The sequence below is a fragment of the Durio zibethinus genome, chromosome 3, assembly GCF_047325235.1.
Source record: "Durio zibethinus cultivar Kanyao isolate XHJ-2024 chromosome 3, ASM4732523v1, whole genome shotgun sequence".
NCBI lineage: Eukaryota > Viridiplantae > Streptophyta > Magnoliopsida > Malvales > Malvaceae > Durio > Durio zibethinus.
The window spans coordinates 35,710,829-35,737,778 of NC_143164.1; the positions used below are offsets into that span (position 1 = coordinate 35,710,829).

Below are 26,950 nucleotides of genomic sequence, written 5' to 3' on the forward strand. Positions count from 1 at the left end.
TCGGTGTTGGATAAAAATGGTTTTAATTTGAAATTTAATACTAATTTCCTTTGTTTTAAAAAAAATTTTTTGCTAAAATTTTTATTTAGAAATATTGAGAAAATCTTTAAGTTAAAGAATTATCTTAAAATTCTCCAACATCTAGGCTAAATTTAAAATAACTATTTTTGCTTAAGATTTAACACAACAATCCTAAAAATGAAATAACAATCTTTATAGAAAATTGTTGGTGACTCTCTAACATTTAGGCAGAGTACCAAGAATTATTTCTTTCGAAATGTTAGTTTTATTTTATTTTGTAATATCACAAATTTTTTTTAAAAGTATTATTCTTTTTTTTATTATAAAATATTTTATCATCAAATAGTAAATGAAAATTAAAGACATAATAGTGCAAATAATTACTGATAATAACATGCTAACATATGTATGCCAATGAATGTTATGTAAAATGAAATGCAATTTAAAAGTTGGGTTCTTAAGTATAATGAAGCCACCCCGACTCTCCAACATCTAGGCAGAGCTTAGGTGCAACTGTTTATATTTAAGATCCAAATTTACTGTTATACTTTTTATTTATTAATTTTATTATTAATGCGAATTAAGAAATCATGTGAAAAGACTTAACGAAGTAAGATTTCCTAAATACCCTATCATTTAGGTGACATTCGAGAACAAATTGCTTCAAATGAAATTTTCACACGTGTCCTTAGGATTTTGAGGAGGTTTTGAGTAAGGGCTTGAGTAGAAGTTTTGAAGGTTTGGTTTTAAGGTTTAGAGGGTTTTAAAGTTTGAATTTTATGATATGGAAGGTTTAGAGTTTTGATTTTAGAGTTTGAAAATTTTAGGGTTTGGGTTTTGGGGTTTGGGGTTTTGATTTAAGGTTTTGGATTTTAGGGATTTTGGATTTTTGGGTTTGGATTTTAGGGGTTTCGAATTTTAGGGGGTTTGGATTTAAGGGATTTCGGATTTTTAGGGATTTCGAGTTTTAGGATTTTAAATTTTAGGATTTTGGATTTTAGGGGTCTTAGAAACCTAGGATTTTAAAAATTAAGAATTAGTGTTTAAGGTTTTGTTTTTAAGAAAATATGAACATCTATAAAAATTCTCAACATCTAAGCAAATTTTCGAAGCAAGTTCTATTTTAATGATTTTTGAAAATTAATTAAATATTTCTTATATATTTATTTTTTAAAAAAATTTATTAATAATAATTCCCCAACATCTAGGCGAAATTATTTCTTTAAAAAATAATGTTTTTATTCCCTCCAACATCTATGCAGGAAAAATAATAAAAATTATTATTACTTCTTTGAGAATTTTTTAATACATATTTTTAGTTATTACTTGTTTTCAATTTTATTATTATTAAAACAAATAAACATTTATTCTAACAAATTTAGAAATTTATCATGCATAAATATAAAAATATACTTAAAATAACAAAAATAATAATATAAAAAAAATTCAAAAAAAAAAATTTTACTTGAACCGGACCAGTCAACGCTGGTCTAAATCGATCTGACCAGTTCTGCAATTCAATCAGCTGTTCAGGCGGTCCAGTGGTTCAAACTGGTTCACTGACGGTTCTTTTGGATCGATTCAAGGTTGGCTGAAACGAGTTGACGGGTCGATTTATGCAGATCTCAGGTCGAATTTGGGTCAACACGCGGATCCTCCTTGCCTAAAACGACGTTGTTTTGCTCCTTAGTCCTTTATATATAACCGAAAAAAAAAATTTTTTTCATTTGGTTTTTGTTTTCAAAAAAAAAAAAAGGGGAGAGCTCTAGAGCTCTCGCATGACCACCGCGCCGGCCACCGCTTGAATAGCGGTCAGCGGTCGTTGTCGGTGGTCGTCGATTACCAAAAAATTACCAAAATTCACCGCGATGCTCCTCTCGACTTCTTGAGTTCAGATCCGAGGTCCTTTTCAAGAGAACAAGCCCCGATCGACGTAGATCGAGGTTTGATCTTTTTTAAGTTTACTGTTTTCTTTTTTTTTTTTGTAAAACGAAGGCTGATATGATTTTTTTTGTTCTTGTAGGGAGCTCGGCGCTGAGGTTCCTCCCTACGGGGAGGACTGTTTGTCTTTGTTTTTTTTTTTTGTTTGCTGTTTGGGTATGGGTTTTCGTGAGAGGCTTGGGGTTTTCTTAGTCTGATAGTTTTCGAAAATGGGGGTCTAAAGGTTCTTTTGAGAGGGGGTCCAAAGGAGAGGTTTCAAAAAAAAGGGGTTTCGAGAGAGTTTTTGAAGGGGGTTCGAGAGTTTATCTGAGCTCGAAGGTTTCGTGGGGGTTGGTTGAATGGGTATTCTTTCTTTTTTCAGAGAACATCCTAGAGACCTTGAAGAAGAAATGGCTTGAGATTTTAAAGGGCTTCAATTAGGAGGATCTAGGTGGCTGTAGGGTGGCTGTAGGTGGGCTGAAAGGGAGCTGGTCAGGGGGCGTCAAGGGGCTGTAGGGTGGCTGGTTAGGGGCGACAGCAGCGTCAGCCACCCTACTTTCTGTTTTTCTATTTTTTTATTTTTTTTATTTTTTTTATTTTTTTTGTTTATTAATAATTATTTTATTTTATTTTTTATTAAATAATTATTATTATTATTATTATTATTATTATTATTATTATTATTATAGTGAAATAAAAATAGTAGACCCGGATAAAATCGATGTCTACACATAGTGACTACGCTTGAAACCAGGATACTCATCTTATACCCTCGTTGCACCTACAGCACAAAACCAAGTGTGTACGTTAGTAACATCAATTTAATAGCATAACTCAAGTCCCTCAGGATAAGACTCATTCGACCCACATGCCCTCACTCAACACCATTTTAAGGTGTGCCTCATTTTACGACTGAAACTCATAACCGATCATAATCTGAAGGGCATTACATATTTGCATGAGCCCACACCATTCAATTGGTAAGGCTAAGACTTCTATCGCTTTTCACTTGACATCCAAGAGCCTACTCAAAGGCCTTGCATCGAGGCCAAATTTTCCATAGCATGAATTGTTGACTCATTCACGAGCCCACATAGCCAACTATCGCGTTCTAGCTTCAATAGTTCTTTTTAAGCTTAGCACTATCTCAATCTGTTGTTATTATGCACCTACTTGAGTCCCACGACTGAGTTTAACTTTGGCTCTTATACCACATGTCATGAACCGCATGTTCTTTAGACTAAAACTATGAGATCGTGCAGCACTAAGACCACTCATAGTCGAGGTAAACCTTTCACGAGTCAATTTTCTTATGGACAACTTGTTATCGATCCTTCAAGCCACATTCACAAAAACCCTTCTTTGCTCTAACCCGTAAGGTCACACTCATCATTCCTAAACTCATCAAGGGAGGAACCTAACTCTTATTGCATCATCAGTCCATAAGTTTCAAGGTGGCCTCAAGCACCCATCTAGGCCTACAGGCATTAAGGCACCGAGCACCAACCCTACTTGAATTCACATAAAGGCGTGCAACCCTGTTCTCATTATAGTATATAAATATAGCATTGTGAAAACTCAACACCATGCCTGCAAGGACTATCCAAAACTCTTGTGCTTAAAACCCTGAGGCATGACATAAGTGTTGATTTACAGCTAGCCTAGAGCCATACGAGGCCCAACTCACCAACCACAGAGCTTACATCTTGAGGCCTCACCCCTTAACCTCGCTTTAGGTTGCTTGTTCATATGATGGACACCCACCATCATGCTCATACCTCATTGAGTTACTCGAGTATACTGCCTCAGCTGTAGCACACTCCTACCCATGCTATTAAGTGGTAATGGGGTCTAGTAGTGTGCTTGCTTGCTAGCTCACTTATCCCTTAGGCTCATTGGTGCCCCTCCTACACAAGCATCATCTCATGATTCTTGGTTACTTATCGATCTAGTTTAATGAGGGAAAATCGAAAGGCATAACAAATGCTAGCATCTAACTTCACGATTTAACACAAAGGTGAGATATGAGGATTGTCGGCCCCAACTATCCCTAGGTTTACCATGACCTGAGGAGACACCATGTAACACTCATGACCCAACGATGCTCATTGACCTAGACACCACATGTGCCTAGAAGTAGCTCACTTTAGACTAGTAAAGCCCCCACCTGCTTGCTAGCCAAAGAGGTAATAGAGAACTGACACCAGACGTCTTTTATAAAGAGCGTAGAAGTTTTTACAGCTATGCTACCAGGAACCATAACAATATTTGAAATGGAGATCTTTTCTCCCTAACCAACTCAAGGTGCCGTAATCTTCCATTTGCTCGGCAAAATGTCAAGATTCTACACGTTGCTCTGCCAACTCACTCGAAAGTGCCCATACCCAGCTTCAACCAAGAACACCAGACCAGCTAACAAACTCTAGGGTGCCCGCACCAAAACCTACTCCAAGGCCCGTGCTTGCCCGCACACTCAATCAAGGATCACCATGCCATGGACTAGATCTTGTCCGCTGCTCAAGATCGGGGTAGTCATGGTAGGACCAAGGCACACCAACACCTAACCATGACATTGGGCATATCGCAACTTCGAATCACCTTCCCAAGTCAAATTTATGGGTTTTTCTACAGTCAACTATCATAACCTTAGTGGTGATGCTGCATTTGGTCCATATTTAATTGATTAAGTATTGAGCGAAGGCAATTGATGGCAGCCTGCAGAAGACTTGGAAATTGAATGTTCACGGCATGGAAAATATCTGCCTTTCTCTTGTCTATAATAAAGTTCATCTGAAATAGTTCTGAACTCAACCCAACTTAAAAGCATGTCGACTTTTCCAAATCCCTGTCTTGTTCTCTTCCATGTTGTCATGCTTTCTTTACTTCCATTGAAGATCACATGTTCAGCAAGAACACAAGCGGAAGCACTCATCCAATGGAAGAACAGCTTGTTGTTTTCGCCACCTTCTCTCAATTCTTGGTCCCTTTCTAATCTCAACAACCTCTGCAACTGGACTTTCATTACCTGCGATGGCAGTGGAACAGTCTCCGAAATCAACTTATCCAATGCAAACATGTCTGGTTCCATCGCTCAATTCAATTTCACTCCATTTGCCAATCTCATGCGCTTCGACCTCATGAATAGCACTATGAATGGGCCAATACCGTCCGCCATTGGTACTCTGACCAAGCTGATTGTCTTGGATTTGAGCAAAAACTCTTTTCAAGGAAACATACCGCTGGAGATGGGTCGTCTATCAGAGCTTCAATATCTGAGTCTATCCGACAACAATCTCAGTGGCATTATTCCTTATCAAGTTAGCAATCTCCAAAATGTAAGGTACCTCGACCTTGCATACAACTACTTTAATTCTTCTGACTCGTCCAATTTCATGGCCATGCCTTTTTTGACACACCTCAGCCTAGCTTACAATGAACTTCAATTGGAATTCCCTCAATTTATACTCAACTGTCATAATCTTACTTTCCTAGACTTGTCATTGAATAGCTTGATTGGTCCAATACCAGAATCATTGTACACCAATCTGAGCAAGCTTGAGCATCTCAATCTCTCAAGTAATTCCTTTGAAGGACCATTATCGTCAAACATTTCCAAGCTTTCAAAACTCATAGATCTTCAACTACGAACCAATAAGTTGAATGGTTCAATTCCTGAGAGTATAGGAATCATGACTGATCTTGAAACAATTGACTTGTTTCAAAATTCGTTTGAAGGGAAGATTCCATCTTCTTTGGGCCAACTAAAAAAGCTCAAGAAAAGTTTCGCTCGAATGACTTAAATTCTACAATCCCATCCGAGCTTGGTTCCTGTACTAACCTCACCTTTTTGGCCTTAGCTGGGAATCAACTGAGTGGGAAGTTGCCTATCTCCTTGTCGCAACTTACAAAAATAACTGCCCTGGGTTTATCTGAAAATTCTCTTGAAGGCGAGATCCCACCATCTCTTATTTCTAATTGGACCAACTTAACGTCTTTGCAACTTCAAAACAATTCCTTCACAGGGAGGATTCCACCAGAAATAGGCCTATTGAAAAAGCTCCGCTTCCTCTTTCTCTATAAAAATAAACTTTCTGGCTCAATTCCTTCAGAGATTGGAAACTTGAATTCCATGAAAACTTTAGACCTTTCTGACAATCAGCTTTCGGGTCCAATTCCTCCTACTATATGGAGTCTCTCAAACCTTGAAGGTTTACAGCTTTTTTATAATAATCTTAGCGGCACAATTGCACCAGAGGTTGGAAATATGACATCCCTGCAGTGTCTTGATATCAACACAAATGTCTTTCATGGGGAATTACCGGACACAATTTCTGACCTCACTAACCTATTAGCATTCTCCGTGTTCACCAATAATTTCTGGGGTAGCATTCCTCGGGATTTTGGGAAGAGTAGTCCTGGGTTGCATTATGTAAGCTTTTCGAACAATGCCTTCTCTGGAGAATTGCCGCCTGAATTGTGCAGTGGTTTTGCTCTTGAAAATTTCACGGTAAATGAAAATATGTTCACAGGGTCATTGCCAGCTTGCTTGAGGAACTGTACAAGGTTAAAAAGAGTCCGGTTTGATGGGAACCAATTTACGGCTAACATCACGAATGCATTTGGAGTTCATCCTAATCTTGACTTTATTGCTCTTAGTGACAATCAATTTACTGGTGAAATCTCGCCTGAGTGGGGAGAATGCCAAAAACTAACCAATCTACAAATGGACAGAAACAGAATTTCTGGTGGAATTCCTGCTGAGCTTGGGAAGTTGAGTCAGTTGCGTGTTCTGAACCTGGAGGTCAATGCGTTGACCGGAGATATCCCTTTGGAACTGGGAAATTTGAGCAAGTTGTTCAACCTTAATTTGAGCCAGAATCATCTGACAGGTGAAATAACTCAGATTGTGAGCAACTTGGTGAGTTTAGAGTACCTTGATCTATCGGGGAACAAATTGGCAGGAGAAATACCAGGAGAAGTTGAGAATTGTGGCAGGTTATTGAGCTTGAACTTGAGTCAAAAAAATTTATCTGGTGAAATTCCACGAGAAATAGGTAGCTTATCAGTTTTGCAGTATTTACTGGATCTCAGCAGCAATTCACTCTCAGGTTCAATCCCTCAAGATCTAGGGAAGCTTGCATTATTGGAGAATCTAAACGTTTCACATAACAATCTCTCAGGCCGAATCCCAACTTCATTGTCCAGCATGATTAGTCTCCATTCATTTGATTTCTCCTACAATGAGTTAACAGGGCCGATTCTAAGTGGTGGTGTGTTCCAAAATGCTTCTGGAAATGCTTTTGTTGGAAACTCAGGTTTGTGTGGAGATGCTGAAGGATTAACTCCTTGCACTTCAAGTCCCACAAAGAACAAGTCTAATAGCAAGAATGTTCTTATCGCTATCATTGTCCCCATCTGTGCCATATTAATTCTAGCAACAATTGCTGCTGTAGTGTTTCTTTGTCACAGGCAAAGCAAAATGCTTGATGAGGAGATTAAAGGTAGTAAAAGGACTGATGTTTCTGAGTCTACCATTTGGGAAAGAGAAGGAAAATTCATATTTAGTGACATTGAAAAAGCCACAGAAGGCTTTGCTGATAAGTACTGCATCGGGAATGGAGGATTTGGAAGCGTTTACAGAGCAGTATTGCCCTCAGGTCAAGTTTTTGCAGTTAAAAAACTCCATTTGTCAGATTCCAGCGATATTCAAGTAACAAACCACAGGAGTTTTGAGAATGAGATTCATATGTTGACAGAAATTAGGCATCGGAATATCATAAAAGTTGTATGGATACTGTTCTAAAGGGGGTGGCACATACTTGGTTTACGAGTATCTGGAAACAGGTAGTTTGGGACGTGTATTATATGGATCACAAAAGGGAGTTGAGTTAGGATGGGCTACAAGGGTGAAAATTGTGCAAGGATTAGCTCATGCAATTGCTTGCTTGCATCATGATTGTTCTCCACCTGTCATTCACCGAGACATAACTTTGAATAACATTCTGCTTGAGGAAGATTATGAGCCAAGGCTCTCGGATTTTGGCACTGCAAGGTTGTTGAATCCAAATTCATCCAACTGGACCACGGTTGCTGGTTCTTATGGGTACATGGCACCAGGTTAGTAAACAATTTACTTAATTATGTTTCATTAGATGCTGCTTTGGCAAATTGGCAGTAACTTTCTTTTTCTTCTTAGTTTTCAATTGCAATTTGATTGCTGACTTTGTTTAATTTCTTGGTCTTTAGAGCTTGCACTCACAATGCGGGTCACAACAAATTGCGATGTTTACAGCTTTGGAGTGGTGGCATTAGAGATTATGATGGGAAAGCACCCAGGCGAGCTCTTGAATTCCCTGTCATCAGTGGCATTGTTATCAAACAACAAAGAATTGCTTCTGAAGGATCTTCTGGACCAACGACTTCCACCTCCCACTGACCAAATAACAGAGGAAATTGTATTTATTGTCACCATAGGCTTAGCGTGCATACGTTCCGTACCCGAGTCACGACCAACAATGCGTTTTGTGGCACAAGAATTATCAGCAAGAACACAGGCTTGCTTGGGTGAGCCACTGGGAGCAATAACTATTAGCAAACTATCTAGATTTCAGAAATAGAACAAAGACTGAAAGAATAGGAAGTTTTCAATCTGGGGGAGTCAAATACTAGTAGTTCATTTAGGAGCCAGTTTTTAGTACATTTTTGTTACGTAAAGTAATATGCTTGTGCCTTGTACCATATTTTTCTTCTGTTACAGAGTGTATTTGTTTCATTATAACCCATATAACCAATAAGAGATTGGAATTCAAAGGTTCAGAAGGTGTTGGCCGCAGAGCAGTCCTGGGTTGAACCCAGGCTGGGGACCAATTTTCACTGGCTCTACTTTTCCTCCATGCTTCAACTACCAATTATCAAATTGCAAGAGCAATATTCAACTTTTTTGTAACATAACCCTTGCTTTTTTAGTGTGAAAACTTCAGTCTTTGCATTGTTTTTTAAGTAGAGTAAGAATTAGTATAGCCCTTATTACAAAGTACTTTTTTTTCTCTGGTCAGAAATTGACTTTTGACTTAAGTGGGAACATTGGCTCCTGCGATATACACTGTCCACTTGCCTTGGAAAATGTGCCATTGACATGCGACAGCAATGGAGTTCTGGAAAGGTAGTCACCTTGTACAATTTATGGAGTAAGTGGGCAATTTGTTTTGCTCATAATAGAGATCTTACATGCTTGTATTGGTCAATCACACCCTCTCTTGCATTACAAACAAAACCTTAAGTGACTTTATACACAATATAAATCCCTTCAAAACCTTCCAAAAGATTTGGAGAATCAAAGCAAACAATAGTGGCATACAGCCAAAAGGAAATAATGAGAATTAGTGGCATAACTGATCAGCATTCCACACCACATTGTTTGAGGACAGGACCTGTTTGCTTGGGCAAGAAAGGATCAATCCGAACCCAGACCAGTGAGAAAATTGATGCAAGAAGTATAGACCACAATACAACAATGGTTGGAGTCCTGTTTTGCCTTCCCATCAAACCTTTGAGGAAAGGATAGAGATGAAGAATGACCCAGAAGGCGAAGAATAGCTTGCCGAACAAGGGACCCCATGAGCCATAACCATTATTAATAGCATCAGAAACCCCAGCCACGACTCCCACCATGTTCAATATTATTAGAGTTGTTGGAGGGATTAGAAGGGTGGTCCATTTGAAGAGGTAAAGCTCACCAAACTCGGCATCATCTGCGGCTTTTGCTGTTACAGTAAAGTTGGTGTCAACTCCACCAAGGACTTTGAGCAGGCCTTGGAAGACAGCAAAAAGATGTGCAGAGACACCACCAATCACCCAGAATTGTTCATTGCGCCACCAGTCTTGGATGCTAACTCCGCTCCATCGAAGTTCAAGCACACCAGTTGCTATGATGGAAAGGAAAAGTGCCAAGAACCATACACTTGTAAGATTGCTCAGCTGCAAAGAAAACAAAATGGTCAAGCTTAAAGAATCAGGTTCTTGGAATAAAAATCTGATTTCAGAATGTTTTACCAGGCAATCTCCAATAATACTTACAGTTGGGATGATAAATTTTCCAGTCAGGAGACAAACCGCAGGAATAGTACAATATGCGAGTAAAGGGATCGAAGTGAAAGGGTAAACGATGGTGTTGATGTAAGCAAGCCTCTCCAGCCATTTCAGTTTTCCACCATAGCCATACCAAAGTGGGCAATGACGACTGAGGAAAATTTCTACGGAGCCGAGTGCCCATCTCAGAACTTGGTGCAAACGATCTGATAGATTGATTGGAGCTGACCCTTTGAATGCTGGTCTTTTTGGTACACAGTAAACTGACTTCCATCCTCTACAATGCATCTTGAAACCTGTTAAAATATCTTCTGTGACTGACCCATAAATCCATCCAATCTGTAAAGCAAACAATTTTCATCGTCAGTAATCCCCTCAAATATATATACTGGGACCAGGGGCTCGTTTATAATGTTGCTCACCTCTTTGCCCCACTCTGTTTTCTCTTCATAGCCACAGCTGATTACATGAATGGCTTCCTTAATAAGTGATGTGGTATTGGTGCCTTCAGGAAGGCCACCATTTTCCATCAGAGTTGAAGCAATGAAGACTGGTGACTGCCCAAATCGTTTCTCAAAATTCTTCTGTGACATAAGTGATGATTTCTCCAATTCCTCGTATCCTTCAAGCCCCTCTTCAATCTCTTCAAGATCGAAGACCGGTGCGGACCCCTTTCTCACATAGTTTTTTCCCATCATTTTCTTCTTCTTCTTGCTGAATAGAAGACCTCCAAGTAAGCCCTTTTTCTCTCCTTTCTTCTTTGATTTTTTCCTTGACCCTCCACAGCAACAGCAACACCATGAAGGCCAGCAGTCACATGTCATCTTTGGTCGCTTCTCGGACACTGGTGGATCATAGCCGTACAGTGCCTGCCTGTTGAAGACACACCCTGTGCCTACATATACAGGGCCTTGAAGCCCATCTAATCCTAGCATGTTGATCTATAACCACAATTGCGTTGTAGACTTTAGGTACTAAATTTTCAAAATCAAAATGACAAAAAAAAAAATTGCAAACAAAAAGTTTGACTTACATCGAAGAAGACAACGTTTCGATTGGCATATCTATCGTGACGATCAATACCATCAAACCTCTGTGGAAATTGAACATAGCAAAGCTTCTTTCCAAACTGGGGATCCATTAAAAAGCACATAGCTTCCCTTAGGGCCTTGCTGTTGTTGATGTAGTGATCACAATCCAGATTCAATATGAAGGGTGCGTTAGTAAGCACCGCAGAGACTCGAACCTGGCAATGACATCCATGATCCAACAAGGGCAATAAATCATTAACTGCATCCTTTTGATCTCCAAACAAAACAAACAAGAAATTAGACTAAACAGTAATTACCAGAGCATTCTCGGCACCGGCTTTCTTGTGGTGCTGATAACCAGGTCGTTTCTCACGAGAAACATAGACAAGCCGAGGCAGCTCCTTACCATCTACATCAAGTGCACCGGCACTTCCTAGATAGACCTGTAAATTGCAAGTAGCTTTTAAGTTCCACTATGATCTGGTCTTTAATTTTCAGGGATAAAAAGATATTTCATGGTCTTATCAAATTACCTGAATCATTCCAGGATGATCACGAGTGTTATTTCCAGGCCACGGAGTGCCATCCTGCATCACCCATCCTTCTTCTGGTTTCTTCTGAGCTTTTGCTACTAGTGCATTGATCCTCACTTTAAATTCTTCATATTCCCTCTACAGTAAACCATAAGCAATATCTTAAACCCTTGTTCATGTTTTAACACGATGACGACACTGGTAGCAGAAAAAAAAGTGAACAGCGAGTTTGGCAACTTACTTTCATGGCTCTGCGTTCTTTCACAAAGCTGGGATGCACCTTGTCTTTTAAGTAATCAATCTTCTCGGAGAAATAAAACTCAGGTGCCCTAGGCTCGACATTATGCTTCTTGCAAAATGGTACCCACCTCCTCGCAAACTCAGCAGTTTCAGATAGTGTGTCGAAAAGAAGCATGGAAGCGCCATCATCTGACACATAACAACACACTTTCTCGACAGGATAATCGACAGCCAAAATTGATAGAACTGTGTTAGCTGTTATGATGGGAGGTTCTTTAAGAGGGTCAACAGTACTCACGAAGAGATCAACTGCGCCTAGTTGATTTGGCTCTCCCTCACGCTCAAACCTCAAGGAGAGGCGATCCAGGTAAGTTTCACGAGTAATGGGGAACCATTTGGGGAACTGGTCGAGTATCCAGGAGAAGGCAAACCATACTTCACATATAACAGAGATGAGCCATAAGGGATAAGCATCATAGGCAGGTGTTAGAATACGAAAACGGAGGAAAAAGGCCAGAATGATGAATCGGAGGACGATGACTATCCGATAAGGGTTGATCAGGCTTGAGGGAATTGGGACTTTTCGCCAGAGAGGTTGTCGAGCTTCAGCCAGGCTGCAAAAGAAATGGAAAAAAAGTGTTGTTACAGGGTGGTATAAATTTTCCTTTACACACATATATACTGTGCTACCCAGAGGTTTAAAATGCAAGAAAAATAGATAAAAGAGAAATTTACAGGTAATCATCTTCTTCAGCTTGATCATTTCCCCCACCATCGTTGCTTACCAAACCTCTTTTTTCTTGCCTGACTTTCCATTTCTCAACTCTCTCTTTCCATTCTGCGCTGCCATAAATCTCTTTATCGCCTTCAAAATCCTTCCCAGCAGCTGCACACCATTGACAACCCACCCGTAAATATAGTAAAACAAATCAGGGTTTCGAAAAAGGAAAGCAAATGAACATAAAACATGAACATTTTGTTGCACTTACTGCTTCCTGCAACTGAGAAAGCTTGACCATTGGGATGCCATTGCTGATTATTATAGTCCCCATTTTCCTGCAAAATTGACCAACTTGGCCTTAGTATATCTTTTACTTCAATCAACTTATTATAGCTGATAAGTTAATAAGTCAAAAACATGGACAACCATTATTTGAAATTTAGACTAAAACATGGACAACCATTATTTGAAATTTAGACTATCTGATCAGATTATTATTATTATTATTATTATTCAAGACAAAACTGTAATTTTTAGAAAGTTCAGAAACGTACATGTTGTCGATCTGAGTCATCTTTGCGGTTCTTAATCTGAAATTCATCATCAAAATCATCTTGGTCAGAGTTGTCTTCCTCATCTCCTGCAATTCTTGGACTACCTGCGCTACAAGGAAAGATGAAATAATATTATGGGGTACCTGTTCAAATTAATTTCTCTAACATATATAATGGAGATAAAATGAAATGATAGTTAAACAAATTAACCTTTGTGACGCTTGTAGCGAGTGTTGCACTGAGGGCAACACTGGGTTCCTTCACTCCTCTCATACTCATAACAAGGACGGCAAACCGGGAAGCCACACACATGACAAGCTACAAACAACACTCCATCTTCCCTGTGCCCAATCTCATCCCCACAAACTTTGCATAATTTCCCTGAAGACTGCCGGGTCGGAGGCCGGTTCTGCCACCCACATTACACGATCACAATTAAGAAACACATTACAAGTTACAGCAGCAATAGCAATATAGAAAGGTATAGAAGAAGGAAAAATTAAGAAAGTACCTCGTCTACGGCCAGTGAACCAAAGCCAGCCATGGTGCTTGAGGCCATGGCAAACAAAGAAAAAGAAACAAGAAGTGAAGGGAGATGAAAAGGATATGAGACAGAGAGATGGTTGAAGGAAGAGAAAGGGAGAAGAGGGTATTATAAGGTAGAGGGAAGAGTGAAGAAGGTAAGTGAAATGTCAGGGAAGGGGCGGGGGTGAACGGGGTGTGTAATGCAAGGGAGAAACGTGAGAGAGTGTCTACCAAACTGTGAGTTGAGAAGTCGTAGGTTTGAGTCCAAGAGACGTTACAGGTGCGGTAGGAGGGACAAGGAAAGGTTTGCTTGCTTCCGCGAGCAGTGTGCAACGCCTGGGTCTTCTGTTTTCTTTTTTTTTTCTTTGAATAGTTAGCTTCGACTCAAAGGCAGGGACGTCGTCTCATCATCTCTTGAAGGCTGACACTAACTTCTTCCTAACAAATAAACTTAGCCAGAGGTGGAGGGTAAACATTTACGCATCTCTTGCATGTGTCACGTACCCCACCATGCGCAAAAACCAAGCATTGATTCACTATTGTTTTGACAAAATAAGAAAATGGTTCTAGGAATAAATCTGACATTAACATTATGTATACTTCATTATTGTAATAAAAAATCTCTCGTCTGTTCCTTATATTTTTAATATCATGAAACATGTTAAAAAATTGCCACTAGTTTTTAATTTCACTAATTTTCTGTTACTTTTTTTGGAAAGAACAAAAAATAAATTCAAGAATTTATTTGAATTTATTTTTTAAATACTTTTAATAAAATTTTTTAATTTTATAAGTAAAATTATTTATCGAATTTTAAATATTTAACGTCAAAAGATCGTTTAGACCTATTCTTATTCTTAAAATTCGAAATTTTTGGCTGCCTTAATACCTGTTTTTATACTTTCATATATATATATATCATGCGATTCTACTCTTTTAATCCAACCATAGGCATAGATGCTGTGTTGTTAAGCAAAATCTAAAAATAACAAAGCAAATTGGCCCCTCAACAAGAGAAAATAGAAAACATGAAAAATGACAAAAGGAGAGATATATTAATCTTATAATAAAATAAAATAAAAAACCTACCCAGCAGCTAAATGGAAAATCATAAATACGCGTTGCCTTCTGTTCTTTTCTTACCATAACCTTGATCCTACTCTAACCTGTTGTCAATTTTCTTACGGGACAGGACAACTAGTTCTAGAGTCCATAATCAAACCAATAGTATTAGGTAAACAATCATGTTCCTCGAAATTGAAACTGAGGAATATCTTTTCCTGGTAAAGATTTAACCATGGTGGCAGGTTCAATCAAGCCGCTGGTTTGCTATGGCTTGTGTTATGCTCAAGCCTACGCACTGTTTGTATCAGAAATATTAATGGCAGGAAGTGCTTAAAACACCTTGGAAGCCATGCGTTTGCTCTGCATTCTCCATTTATTTGTTTCTTTCACCATAGCAAGATTGTAAGGTATTCCCAGTTCCTGTAGCCTTGTACGTCCGCCAGTGCAGCTTCCATCAGTTCGTGCAAACTTTCTTTTTCTTATATGCCTAGAACTCTGAATGACACCCCAGGATAGTAGAGGATGGATATACATCCCCAGATACACTGAAAAAGAGTTCAAAATTTCCTTTTCCTGAAGGAAAAACTAACAAATACAAATGTACATTTAATATATAGCATATTGCACGTGATTCTGGTGGCTAACAGAAGGATTGTAATTAAAGTCATGTACAAAATCTAGGAGTAGGAGTTTTATTGGTATTTTTTAACAATTTCGGACAGCAATATTCCCCACAAAACGGGACATTTTCACTGGGATAACTAATGCAATTTGGGCAACTGTATTTAATGCACCTCATTTTCACTTCAGGACATTGGAGACTGGAAAGTCAAACTCAGCCTTCTTATAAGCTTTTGTTTTATCAACTAAAATCATAGTGCTTAGGCAATTGTCCACCAGGACATAACAAGAGGGGAGAGAGGACCTTAAAACTTCAAAAGCTCTATCCTTATCGCAACATGGTCTATCCTAATAGTGAAATTATCCATCAAATAATTATGCTAGTCAGTTCAAAGCTGTTATAACTTATTCTTCAAATCTTGGACGCTTCGAGGGTTGTGAACTCAACTCAGAAACACAGGATTCAGCTTTCTCTAGATCACCAGTTTCAGGTGCCTTTTTCTCTCCACCCATTTCTTGTGAACTTATCTCCAATATTGAGTTGGCATTAACAGGGTCAGTTCCTGAATTTACATTATCCATCTGGGAGGCTTCCAGTTCATTTTTTGCAGGAGATTCTTTGGTAGCATCTGAAGACAAAGTGGGCGGATTCTCCAGATTAGAAGACGACACCTTCAGCTTGTCTAAACCTGACTTTTGATTCTCAAACATCATTTGGAGGTACCTTCCCTGTTCTTCTATTCGCAACTGTAAATTTCTTTGAATCTGCAGGAAAAGGAAAGGTATCAACGTTACACCAACAGGCACCAGAGCAAAAACAGAAACATCAATGAGTAATAAGCTCAGTCAGAACTTTGACTCTAATGTTGCACACCTCCACAAGGCATAATGGATGCACTAAATAGTAAATCAGCATACTGTTTAAGCCAATGTGTCTTTAATATTGACATGGCAAAAGCTAGTATCCTACAAAATATCTTTCAGATAGCCAATCTTCATTCTAAGATTTGTTAAGGACATTTGTAATCAAGTCAGGGAACATATCTTCCTTCAAAGTTGTTGCTGAAAAAACTACAAAAAAGAAACTGAGTTATCTAATGCAACAGCTATAGCACATATGATATGATATCACAGCAACAAAGACACCCTTGTCTAAAATGTCCATAATCTAATAGGTGTAATGCATAATATCCAAGTGAAAACAGCTCCAAAGAAAACTATTTCCTTTAAATGCGCTCAATCCAATAGGATTATGGCATCAAATCCCCTCAATGTGCAAATAGCAGCAGATGTTCCCACCTTCCCCGATTACTTGTGGAAAAAAAATCATTTTGTCCAGGTTCAAATTCCGAAGACAAGTGTCTGAATGAGAGCACACTATAAACATAATTTCTACTTGTCTAAAAGGAGAAAAGATTTTGCATTCCTCTGATTTAGCGAGGCATATTTAAAGATGGATTCTATTTGATTCAATTTTCTCAAGTACAAACTGCTTTTATGTCCCCAAATCCTTTCTGACACAAATTTGTACCTCAAGCTGTTCATGCAAACGCTTCTGGACTTCCATTTGTAACCGCAAAGCTTCCGTGATCCCCATACCCCTGTTCCAGTTCATAATGAAAAATGCATTTAATATGATGAACTAAATTAAACGAATAAACACAATGAATCCTCATTAGGTAAGTTGCTCCTTCTGGATTCCATTTGGAATCTTCTATAATTAAATTTTTGTACAATGCAACAACAAAATGGAAAAATAATTGTCAATTTTGCAGCTTCCTCTCCTCACCAAAAAGAATAACAAAGGAACATTCGTGGCAAACTTTTTCTTTTTTTTTGAAGCAAATGACAACATTATTCATTCCACAACTTAAACACCACATAAGATTTGAAATCAAACTCCACATCAGTTAAGGGACTGAAAATACAAACAAACGGTACCCATCAATCATCCCTTTCATGGTTTCTGATCAACATTTGCTTATGATGGGTTTAGCATACAGATGGCAAGATTTGAAGATGAAGTACTTTCTGTTAGTAGAGTTCTCACAACTTTTAGCAGACCCTTGCCTTTTGTCACTAACCATGCTCTTAAAAGGTGATAATTCCTCGATACAAAATGGAAGCATCCCACTCCTTTATAACAACAAAGGTCCAGATAATTACTAAGTATGCTACTCAGAATTTATGAAAGCCCCCCAAGTGTAAAATGCTCAAACCATGTGTCCATTATGCAATTTTATAAGCCAAAAAAATCAAATAAACATACCATACAAGATTATTAGAAATCCTTGACAATCATTAGAAATTACTTACGTTTTCAAGTCCAGAGATGATATGTCCTCGATAGGTGTCAATTTTTTCTCCGATGATCCTGCAAGCAAGAGTCATTATTTCAGCTAGATATACAGTGACACTCCCAATCTCACATTGAGAAGTTGTGAGGATCCACTATACATAATATAAGTCTCTTAAATCTGTTATTATCCAATAACCAAAGTAACTGAACATGACAAAATATCCTTGCCAACTACAAAGATAACCACATTCATGGATAAATTGAGTGGTAAATTCATTACATTGACATGTTGTTTCTAAAGCACAGTGGGGGTATAGGCTCATAGAATGAATAAAACCCATAAAGTTAAGATTGGAAATTTGTAGACTAAAAAATCTGTCTCCCTTTGCAAAGCGATGTGAAAGGGCAAAGTTAGCAAAGATGGTTCAGACTAAGAAATTCTAAACTAGACAAGAAACGAACCAGTACAAGATGATGTGACTGAATGGGGGATGTAAATTCAAAAAATGAAGGCTTTAACCAAAGGCATAGCTTTGATTGACATAAATAAAAGAAAAGGGTGCATGGTATCAAAACCAGAACACCAGAATCAAGTACTTATCATGCATGCATCCCGAGTGGATAGATGATCTGTATGCATATGTGCATGTGTGTGCATTAAGAAGACAGATACAGAGACAGAAAAAACTTCTGAGGAAATTGTTGTATTGATACTTAATGACCCAGAATCATCTCACAACAGATATGTCATCTCTTCTTGGATCATAAATAATCTCCCTAGCTTTCCATCCATCCAATACATTGCTACGATTTACGATTTCTAATATATCAGTATGGTAGGATAGGATTACCGAGCACACAATAGAAATGCATCATAAATTTTCACCGTACAGCTGAAGATTCCAGAACTGATTTACCAAATGAAGAAAAAAATTATCTCCACGTTATTGATAAGGACAAGATGGATTATATACCTCTCAAGTCTCGACAATCCACCCATCTGGATATATTAATACAATTTCTAATATATCAGTATGGGGAGGTTAGGACTATTGAGCGTATGATAAACATGCATCATAAATTTTCACTGGACAGCTAAAGATTCGGGAACCAATTTAACCAAATGAAGAAAAAATGATCTCCACTTCATTGATGAAGACAAGATGGAGTATATAGCTCTCAACTATCCCTCTATGATAAATCCCCTCAAACCCAACATAAGTCACGAAGAGAAAATATGAAAACAGGTATCAAGGAATGAACCAAATCCTTCAAAGCATTATTTTTGATAAAGCAAAACAGGCACTAGATGCACGCCTGCAGAGAAGTAACACAAATAGGAAAAAAGAAGAAACTTAAAGGAAGCTTGCCATATACCTTCTGATGACTCTGGTCTGTATCTAGCTGTTCTGTATTTCTGCAGTTAAGAGAGTGATATCTCCAGTAAAAAGGATTATTTAACCAGTGGCTTTGCGCACACATACAGACACAAATTATTTAATAACTAAAAGAGAAGGGTATGCACCTGCAAGTGGCTTTTAACATGATAAATAGTCAAGCCTTCAACTTTCATAAGCTTTAACACACCCTTTGGAGTAGCTCCTGTAAGTTGAAAATACCAAACAAATCGAAACAATAAGCCTAACAACTTTAGGCAAGCAATTTCATGAGAGCCGAAAGTTACACACTTTCACTGCCACCCAGTTGGTTGACAGCCTCAACAAAGGCTTCATGAAGTTCTGGTGTCCATCGCATCCGTGGCTTTGCTGGGGCATTATTAGTTGATGAACAGGGGTTCACAACACTGCGACTTTCTATGGATGGAGAAGGAAGCTGCTGATGCACTTGAGGTTTTTGAGCAGCTATGGTTGTGCATGGTTTTGCCACCTGATATGCCATCTGAAGCAACAAAAAGGGAACATGAAACAAAGATAAACAATGCCAAAATGTATTCAATTTATGTGGTTAAGCTTAATCTTCCATAGTATGAAAACATCCACACCTTTGGTTCCAGATCCATAACATTGTTGTCAACAAGAAGCTCATTCCAATTGGAGGCCAAAGCCTCATCATCAGAGATAAGCTGGTCTGCCCATTCCTGCCAATCATTCCGTTTGCTTAAGTCCTCAGATGTCATGATACCACTACAACTACTGCTTTCAACTTGACTGCTCTGGACAGGGGTGCTTACAGGAAAATCAAGAAAACCTGGATCTGTAGACCAAGAACCACTATTTTCTTTGTTGTAATGAATTGATATTGTAGATTGAGGCAGTGCTGAATTTGAAGATTGTGGTAATGGCAACGCTGCAGCATTAGTTGGTGACTGAGAAATGAAAGGAGTATTTCTTAAAAGCTTTTCATGTGGTGATGCAGATGAGTATTGAAGATCACTCGAAAATCCAGAGGATGATGAAAATATGTGACCAACCACTTCACTATTGGTGGGTACACGAGTTGCATGGACCAGAGGCCTTGTCATCAGTTCCCTTTCTGCAGACACCGGTTGAATGTCAGGCAACTTTAGATATGTCTCTTCCAAATGTGTTGAAACGGCTGGTAAAGATGATGTCATTCCTCCAGACACCCCCAGGTTACTGGGCTGCCTTGCACCTGATCTCTGAATGGATAAAGAAGGTTGTGCCTCCATGCTTGTTCTCAAATTTAAAATGAGGTGTCAATTGTTTGTCAAACAATGTTAGCTTAATTGGCACAGTTCATACAGCTGCAGACAAACCAGTAAAAGTTCCAGAAGCACCCTTGTTACTGCACCAAATGCTATGGCATATAGAAGAGTCAAAACTTTTGGCATCAGTAAACATTATGCAACAAATTAAAAATATTGATGTATACATAAGAAAAAAATCAACCCCAGAAAACTCCTAGGAAATACTGGTACCAAATTAAGATGAACAGGCAAACAAGAAGAAGAAACACAGGCTAAAAACGTTCTTAGAGATTATGTTCAAAGTGATGACAACGTGTTTAAATGGATGCCCAGTATGGAATTCCCAACAAAGGATCTGATTGGTTCAATCATAAAAAAAAGTCGATATAGGACAACTAAATTACCTAGACATTTATTTTATATATTTTACATCTTCAATGTAATTTGTAGTATTTAGGGAATTATATGGGCATTTATAGCTTCATATTTGTGTTGATGTTTATGGAGTAACCTATAATAAATGAACCTATGGTATTTCAATTTCTAGTAACTTTCGGTTATTGAGATATTATGAATTGAGATTTGACTTTTGAGTGTCAAGATTTCCATTCCCTATGTTCTCTCTGTTCCCCTCCCCCATTCTTCCATCTTTTACTTCTATTTCCTTTGTTTCCTTCCTTTTGCTCAAAATTTCCCTTTATTATCTATTTTTACGTATCTCTTTTCTCTACATAAAAAATACAGCACAGAAGTAAGGAAGTAACAATTGCAGAGACTACATTTGCAGATTAGCCATTTATGCTTGGAATAAACAATATTAATCATTATAAGCTCAAAATGCACAGGAACACAGACATTAGAGCAGAATCTAGTTTGTATACCAGAGAAACTAAGGGAACAGATTGGTCTATTAATTCATAATGTCTTTGTAAAGTGAAAAATACAGGTCCTTCCCGGCCTCGGAGCCAATTACTGTGAAAGTATCTATAACCTGTTTTGCTGATATTGTGATGACATAATTTCAATCAAAACTGCCCAAGACTGTTACACACCATTCCTTGATAATGAATGAGATGCAAAATTAAACTCACTATTTTTAGTTTCCTCCATCACCAAGAAAGCACAAACTAACTTCATTACTCCAAAATGAGATATTTTCATATTTGGCTATATCTAACCATCAATATGCTTCAGGTTTAGCTTTGCTTTCCAAAAAATCTTCTAATATGTCTTTACAAATGCTAGTTCAATAATACAACCTGCGTTAACTACAACCATCCACCAATCCCATTAACCTAAAATATGCTTCTATTCCTACAACTAAGTAGGCATTAAAATACCTTAAATTAACTCTCAACCACGGCGGGCATTGCATATTTCTGGATGACCATTAATAATTTTATCAGCCCTTTGTTAACACAACCCTAAAAGAACAAACTTTTTAAGTCAAGCAAACTTATCTCATATACATACAACTCGGCTAAATAAATGTTTTAAGCAATCCTACCTTTTCCAGAGCTATATATATATATATATATATATATATATATATATATATATATATCTTCAGTGAGACCATGCTACATTTAATATCTATCAAAATACTTATTTTTCACAAAAAATTTAAAAAAAAATCCAAACAATTGACAGTTAAATACAATACACAAGATTCCATCAAAACAGTGATAATAACCTCCAAAAATCAAACATCAGAAAAACCAAAACCCAAAAGAAATTCACCATCAACTGAAATGTGAAATTCAAAGAGAAAAATCCAATAACCCAACATGCAAAGCATCAAAAGAATGACTTACTATCCTCAAACAATAAAAAAAAAAAAAAAAAAAACGGAGGCAGCCCGATTCAATTACAACCTTAAACACCTCAGAAAGCACCAAAAATTTAACTCAAACTTCATTAAAAAAATAAATTTCAGATCTTTTACCTCTAAAAGGCGAAATTAAGCAAAAACAAGCAAATGGATACGTCGATTCTTACCCAAAAACTAGATAGAAACCTCACAGGATTCAAAACCCACCAAAAAGAATCGAATCCAAAATTTGGGTCACAGCAAGAAAGGAGGCTTGGGGGGGGGGGGGGAATTATTCTAGAATTAAAGGCCGTTTTTTTTAAATTCCGTCACCGGCGCTGACCCATCAAAGGAAGTGAACGGTGACAAGTGCGCTTTTGCCTCTTGTTTTGGCCCTTTCTGCCCCTGAAGCTAATAAGGAACAAACAGTGATTTGGCTCACGAGCGTTTCGTTGCGCGTGTAAAACAACCTCTCTGGTGAAGGAGGGGGAATATAGTTAAAAAGTGTCTGAAATTAAAATGTGGGGCCCACAAAATTCTGTACGTGGAGAGCTCTGATAGGTGGGTGGGAAAATATCTGATGGGTTGCACGTGGGCTTTAGTGTTTCTCATATGATCAGAAACGTGGTCTTTCAGTTGCTGAAAGGCCATCGGGGCCTCTGCATTTTTTCTTTTTTTTTATTTTGTTAAAGCTTTTTTCTTTTTTATTTAGTTTTTTTTTTTTTAGGAGCTGCTTCGGTATGGTTTTTCAATAGAAAAGGTTAATTTGGATTCGATTTAATTTTTTAAAATTAATTTTTTTAATTAATTATTAAATCGAATTGAATTAAATTAAATAAAAAATTTAAAATCAAATTAGACATGAATTTTAAATAAATTCGATCATATTCAATCTTATATATAAAAAAAATTAATTTTTTAATTTTTATTTAATTTTATATTTATTTTTATATATTTGATTTTATATTTATATTAAAAAATAATATTTAATTAATTTTAAATCAAATTAAATATAATTTTATATAATATCAAATTTAATTTAATTTAATTTAAATTTAAAAAATTAAAAAATTTATTAAATTAATACGCATTCGAATTTTATATATATAAAATAAAATTAGGTTCGAGATGAATAAAAAATTGCTTCAATCTTAACCGGTGCAATCACTATTTCTAAGACACAAACATAGCACATGAGAATTTTGGTTGACACATGTGTCACGCCCCGATATCAAGACGTAACACGGTCGTATTACCTTAAAGAAAATCTCAAAGTAATACGAAACCTTCTTTCTTAAACATTTTAAAATTCTTCACTAAAACAATCTACCAAGTAAAATTTATATCATTAATCCAACAATAATACATATTTATATATCCAAATACAAACCATATAAAATATAAAACTATCTCTTAAGATCTTATTGGCCAACATATTCTCCGATGACTAAGTAATCTTTCTCATTTTATCTTCTAGCTTCACATAAGACTAACCAAACTTATCACTTAGTCATCTGTAAAGAAAAAATAAAAAGAGAATGAGCAAACCACAGCTCAGTAAGTATAAGCTCACACATCTTATCAGATCAAGCATCGTTTTCTTATACATCATATACATCATTCAAAATATTCATCAAATCATAATATCAAAATATTTTAAGATCATCGTTTTATCAAATATTTCATAAATTCATAAATCAATGTCAAAATATGTCACTTCATAAATCATTGCAAAATATGCTATCATTCAAATAACATAATTAAATCAAATCATGGATCAATCATTAAAAATCATCGCAAATCATCATCATCATAAATCATCATTATCATTGATTTATCGTTAGCTACGGTCACTGCTATAATCCGTGACATTAGCCGTATCGACAATTTCATCCTCATGATCATTGCTAACTATTATAACCCGCTAGCCAAGGCCTTATGCTAACTACTATTACCTATTAGCCAGGGTCGTAGAACTAATTCTGGTGTCGATGATCTCACTTTTCAGGGATGTAAAAACGTAGCCATCACAAAATCATTCTTTAAACATAAATTATTTTCTCATTTCATTCATAAGCATGATCCATCATTAGTATAGAGAAACACAAAATAATCATATGTTTGATCCTATTTTCATACATCGAAAATAAAGAAATAAAATATTTATTTATTTATAAACATATATATATATTCGAAAACAAGCAAAGTGTGTGAGATTCTACTTACATCCATTCGATTTCACCACTTAGTTTTTCCCTCAAAATAATTAATGGCCTATCCAAGATCATTTTAACATATCAGAATTTAATCAATCATTTTTTAGACCATTTATACAAAAATCAACTAAGTTACACAAAGGTTAACTTAACTAATTAATATTGGCAACCTGACCTATTTTCATTAAAATAGTCATATCTCAATATATCCAAATCGAAATTATGATCTCTTTAATGCATTAGAAACTAGATTTGATAAGCTTTCTAATCATATATGGCACACCTCGTAATTCCTTGTAGAATAGTTATAACAATTTTGAAATCCACATCATATACTGCTGCCAAACAGACCGTATACCTTCTAATAAAAATTATACATTTATTCACAAGAAACTCCAAATTCAATTCCCCTTATTTCGTTGAAAAGTAGATTCAATGACCTTTTCAAACATGTATGGCTCAATACATAATTCCTTGTATAAAAATTAAGAATAATTTTGAAATTCTTCACTACTGTTGCTACTAGACAACCTATACATCCTTAAGTAGAAATTAAACAACTCTTCATAGAGAACTCGAATTCAACTTCTGTTTATTTCATTAGAAAGTAAATTCAACATGATTTCCAATGATATATAATAATCACAGCAATAATCTATCCATTAACATAAAATTCTATTTTAATTCATTATTACAGATCACAACATCTCATCCAAAAATAGAATTTCTCCTTCAATCTTTAAAAACTCAAATCCTTATTTTCAGCTTTCAAACTCCATTCAATAATCATCAATAAATCTTAAGAACATGAAATAAACAAAGCCCAGTAATTTACCCAAATAGATCATGAAGATTAATGAAAGATTTTCATGATTTTTCTTGGTTTTGCTCTTAAAACTTCAACTCCAAATAACAGCAATCAACTTGATTTTTTTTTTAAATAAAAGAAGGACATATACTCACCTTTAAGGGATTAACTTGATTGTATCTTCTGTTTGTGAATCTTCAACTTGATTTTTCATATTCTCTAACCCTAAAGAAGATAAGGAAGAAAAACTCTATTTCCTTTTTATTTCATGATAGTTAGGTTTTCTTTCATCTAATACTTTAGCCCTTTTTTTTTTACTAAATAATGTCTTAATAAACTGATGGGCTTTAATATTAGTCTAGCCAAATTATTATTTGGGCTGGGATATTACATTCTCCCATCCTTATAAGAAGTTTTGTCCTCGAAACTTGATTTACATCTACATCTCATTCCTCTAGTTTTGCAATCATATCTCTTACCATATGATTGTTTCATTGAACTTTGAAAAAAGTAATCATTTTGCCTCAAAACTTGTTCTTTCTAATCAACCATTCAAAAAAATATATTTCAATATGTTAAAACTCATATCATCTTGAATTTTTAAATACTCATATCCAATCACATAGCTTTTACTAAGATATTCTCTTAATATAGATTCATCATATATACTAAACATTAAAGGTGACAATATTCTTTATTTTAAACTTTTTTTTCACTTTTCCAAGAACTTCAAATGTCTTTACAATGCAAACTTAACCTTTCTTACTTTATAATCCTCGTAATGAGTACAAATGATTGATCACTTGAAGCAATAGATCATATCTCCAAATTCTGGTATAATTCTCGTGCTTACTTTAAACCATTACTTAATCAACCAAAATTTATCAGCCATTTGTTCCATAAATTAAAGAAATAAAAGTTTTTCTTCTTTTTCTTTATGCCAATAAGTCTAAGACTTAGATTTGCTTCCATACAAAATCTCAAAATAATGAATCATTGAATGTTTATCTTATGACTATCGTTATAAAATATTTCTCTTCGAGTCATGACATAAGCATTTTTTAAAAGAATGTCAATCAACAATAAAGCCTAAAAAATGAAGGGAACATAAAATATTCTTATCCAAAATCCATTAGTCCTTATTTATTAAAGATTCATCACTTTCTCAACTAATAATAGCACAACAATTTAGAACTTAAAATTAAATCAAGCTTCCATTACACACTTTGATATTTCTTTCCAACAAGATTCAAACAAATTAACTTTCATAACATTGTTTTGTAACAAGAAAAGCATGTGTCCACAAAGTTCCTTGTAATATGCTTCACACCACGTGTTCATAACCATAGCAACCTTGAATAACAATATCAACAAATCATTTTGTCACCAAAAAGATATCACATGGTACTTTAAATTTTTTTTTCTTTTCCACCATAACATAAAATTTTCTATCAATTAACCACTAGAATACATATGACATGAATGCAATAGATCATATCCATAAATTTATACCATATAAATTCAAACATAAATCTTTGGTTACCTAAGTTGTCTCTAATTTCGAATATTGTTCTTTCTAATATACCAATTATCATATAACAATTGATTATTCATAATCCCCACAAACATCATAATGTCTCAAATTCTCTTTTTACCAAATATATTGCTATCATCTTCACGTCAAAATTAAAACTATGCATCATAATCCATAAAAAAAAATCTTTTATAAAGTTTGAACCAATAAGAACTCCAAACACTTGAATTCACATCAAAAGTATAATTATGAACAATAGCCAAATGCATCACATTATTTCAGAAGTTCTATCAAAC

General features: G+C 36.2%; 3 protein-coding genes across 7 annotated transcripts; 1 reads left to right on the forward strand and 2 right to left on the reverse strand.

The window, feature by feature from the left end:
- Nucleotides 1-3,938: 3,938 nt before the first annotated feature.
- LOC111283570 (uncharacterized) lies at nucleotides 3,939-8,993 on the forward strand. Its single transcript, XM_022872144.2, is given in 4 exon segments — nucleotides 3,939-5,718; nucleotides 5,721-7,720; nucleotides 7,722-8,058; nucleotides 8,188-8,993. Coding segments are annotated over 4 exon segments (3,660 nt in total). The 5' UTR covers nucleotides 3,939-4,766; the 3' UTR covers nucleotides 8,559-8,993.
- A 127-nt stretch (nucleotides 8,994-9,120) lies between these two features.
- Nucleotides 9,121-13,733, reverse strand: CESA4 (cellulose synthase A4). Its single transcript, XM_022872681.2, has 12 exons — nucleotides 13,620-13,733; nucleotides 13,319-13,517; nucleotides 13,109-13,212; nucleotides 12,823-12,889; nucleotides 12,569-12,719; nucleotides 11,835-12,447; nucleotides 11,594-11,731; nucleotides 11,378-11,503; nucleotides 11,063-11,275; nucleotides 10,452-10,970; nucleotides 10,018-10,368; nucleotides 9,121-9,918 (listed from the first exon to the last, which is right to left on the reverse strand). The coding sequence occupies exons 1-12, from the start codon at nucleotides 13,665-13,667 to the stop codon at nucleotides 9,337-9,339; spliced, it is 3,111 nt and encodes a 1,036-aa protein (XP_022728416.1). The 5' UTR covers nucleotides 13,668-13,733; the 3' UTR covers nucleotides 9,121-9,336.
- A 1,596-nt stretch (nucleotides 13,734-15,329) lies between these two features.
- Nucleotides 15,330-22,482, reverse strand: LOC111283978 (protein PHOSPHATE STARVATION RESPONSE 1-like). Of its 5 annotated transcripts, XM_089758678.1 has the most exons (10): nucleotides 22,285-22,482; nucleotides 20,050-20,396; nucleotides 19,810-19,944; nucleotides 19,621-19,716; nucleotides 19,307-19,517; nucleotides 19,144-19,220; nucleotides 18,996-19,035; nucleotides 17,636-17,693; nucleotides 16,851-16,920; nucleotides 15,330-16,084 (listed from the first exon to the last, which is right to left on the reverse strand). In XM_089758678.1, exons 2-10 carry the CDS (start codon nucleotides 20,266-20,268, stop codon nucleotides 15,725-15,727), a joined length of 1,266 nt encoding a protein of 421 aa, XP_089614804.1. In that variant the 5' UTR covers nucleotides 20,269-20,396; nucleotides 22,285-22,482; the 3' UTR covers nucleotides 15,330-15,724. The 5 variants fall into 5 exon arrangements, with proteins under 5 accessions (XP_089614804.1, XP_022728423.2, XP_022728421.2 ...); XM_022872688.2 differs by having other exon boundaries at nucleotides 19,621-19,944; XM_022872686.2 differs by having other exon boundaries at nucleotides 19,810-20,396.
- Between the last annotated feature and the right edge of the window lie 4,468 nt (nucleotides 22,483-26,950).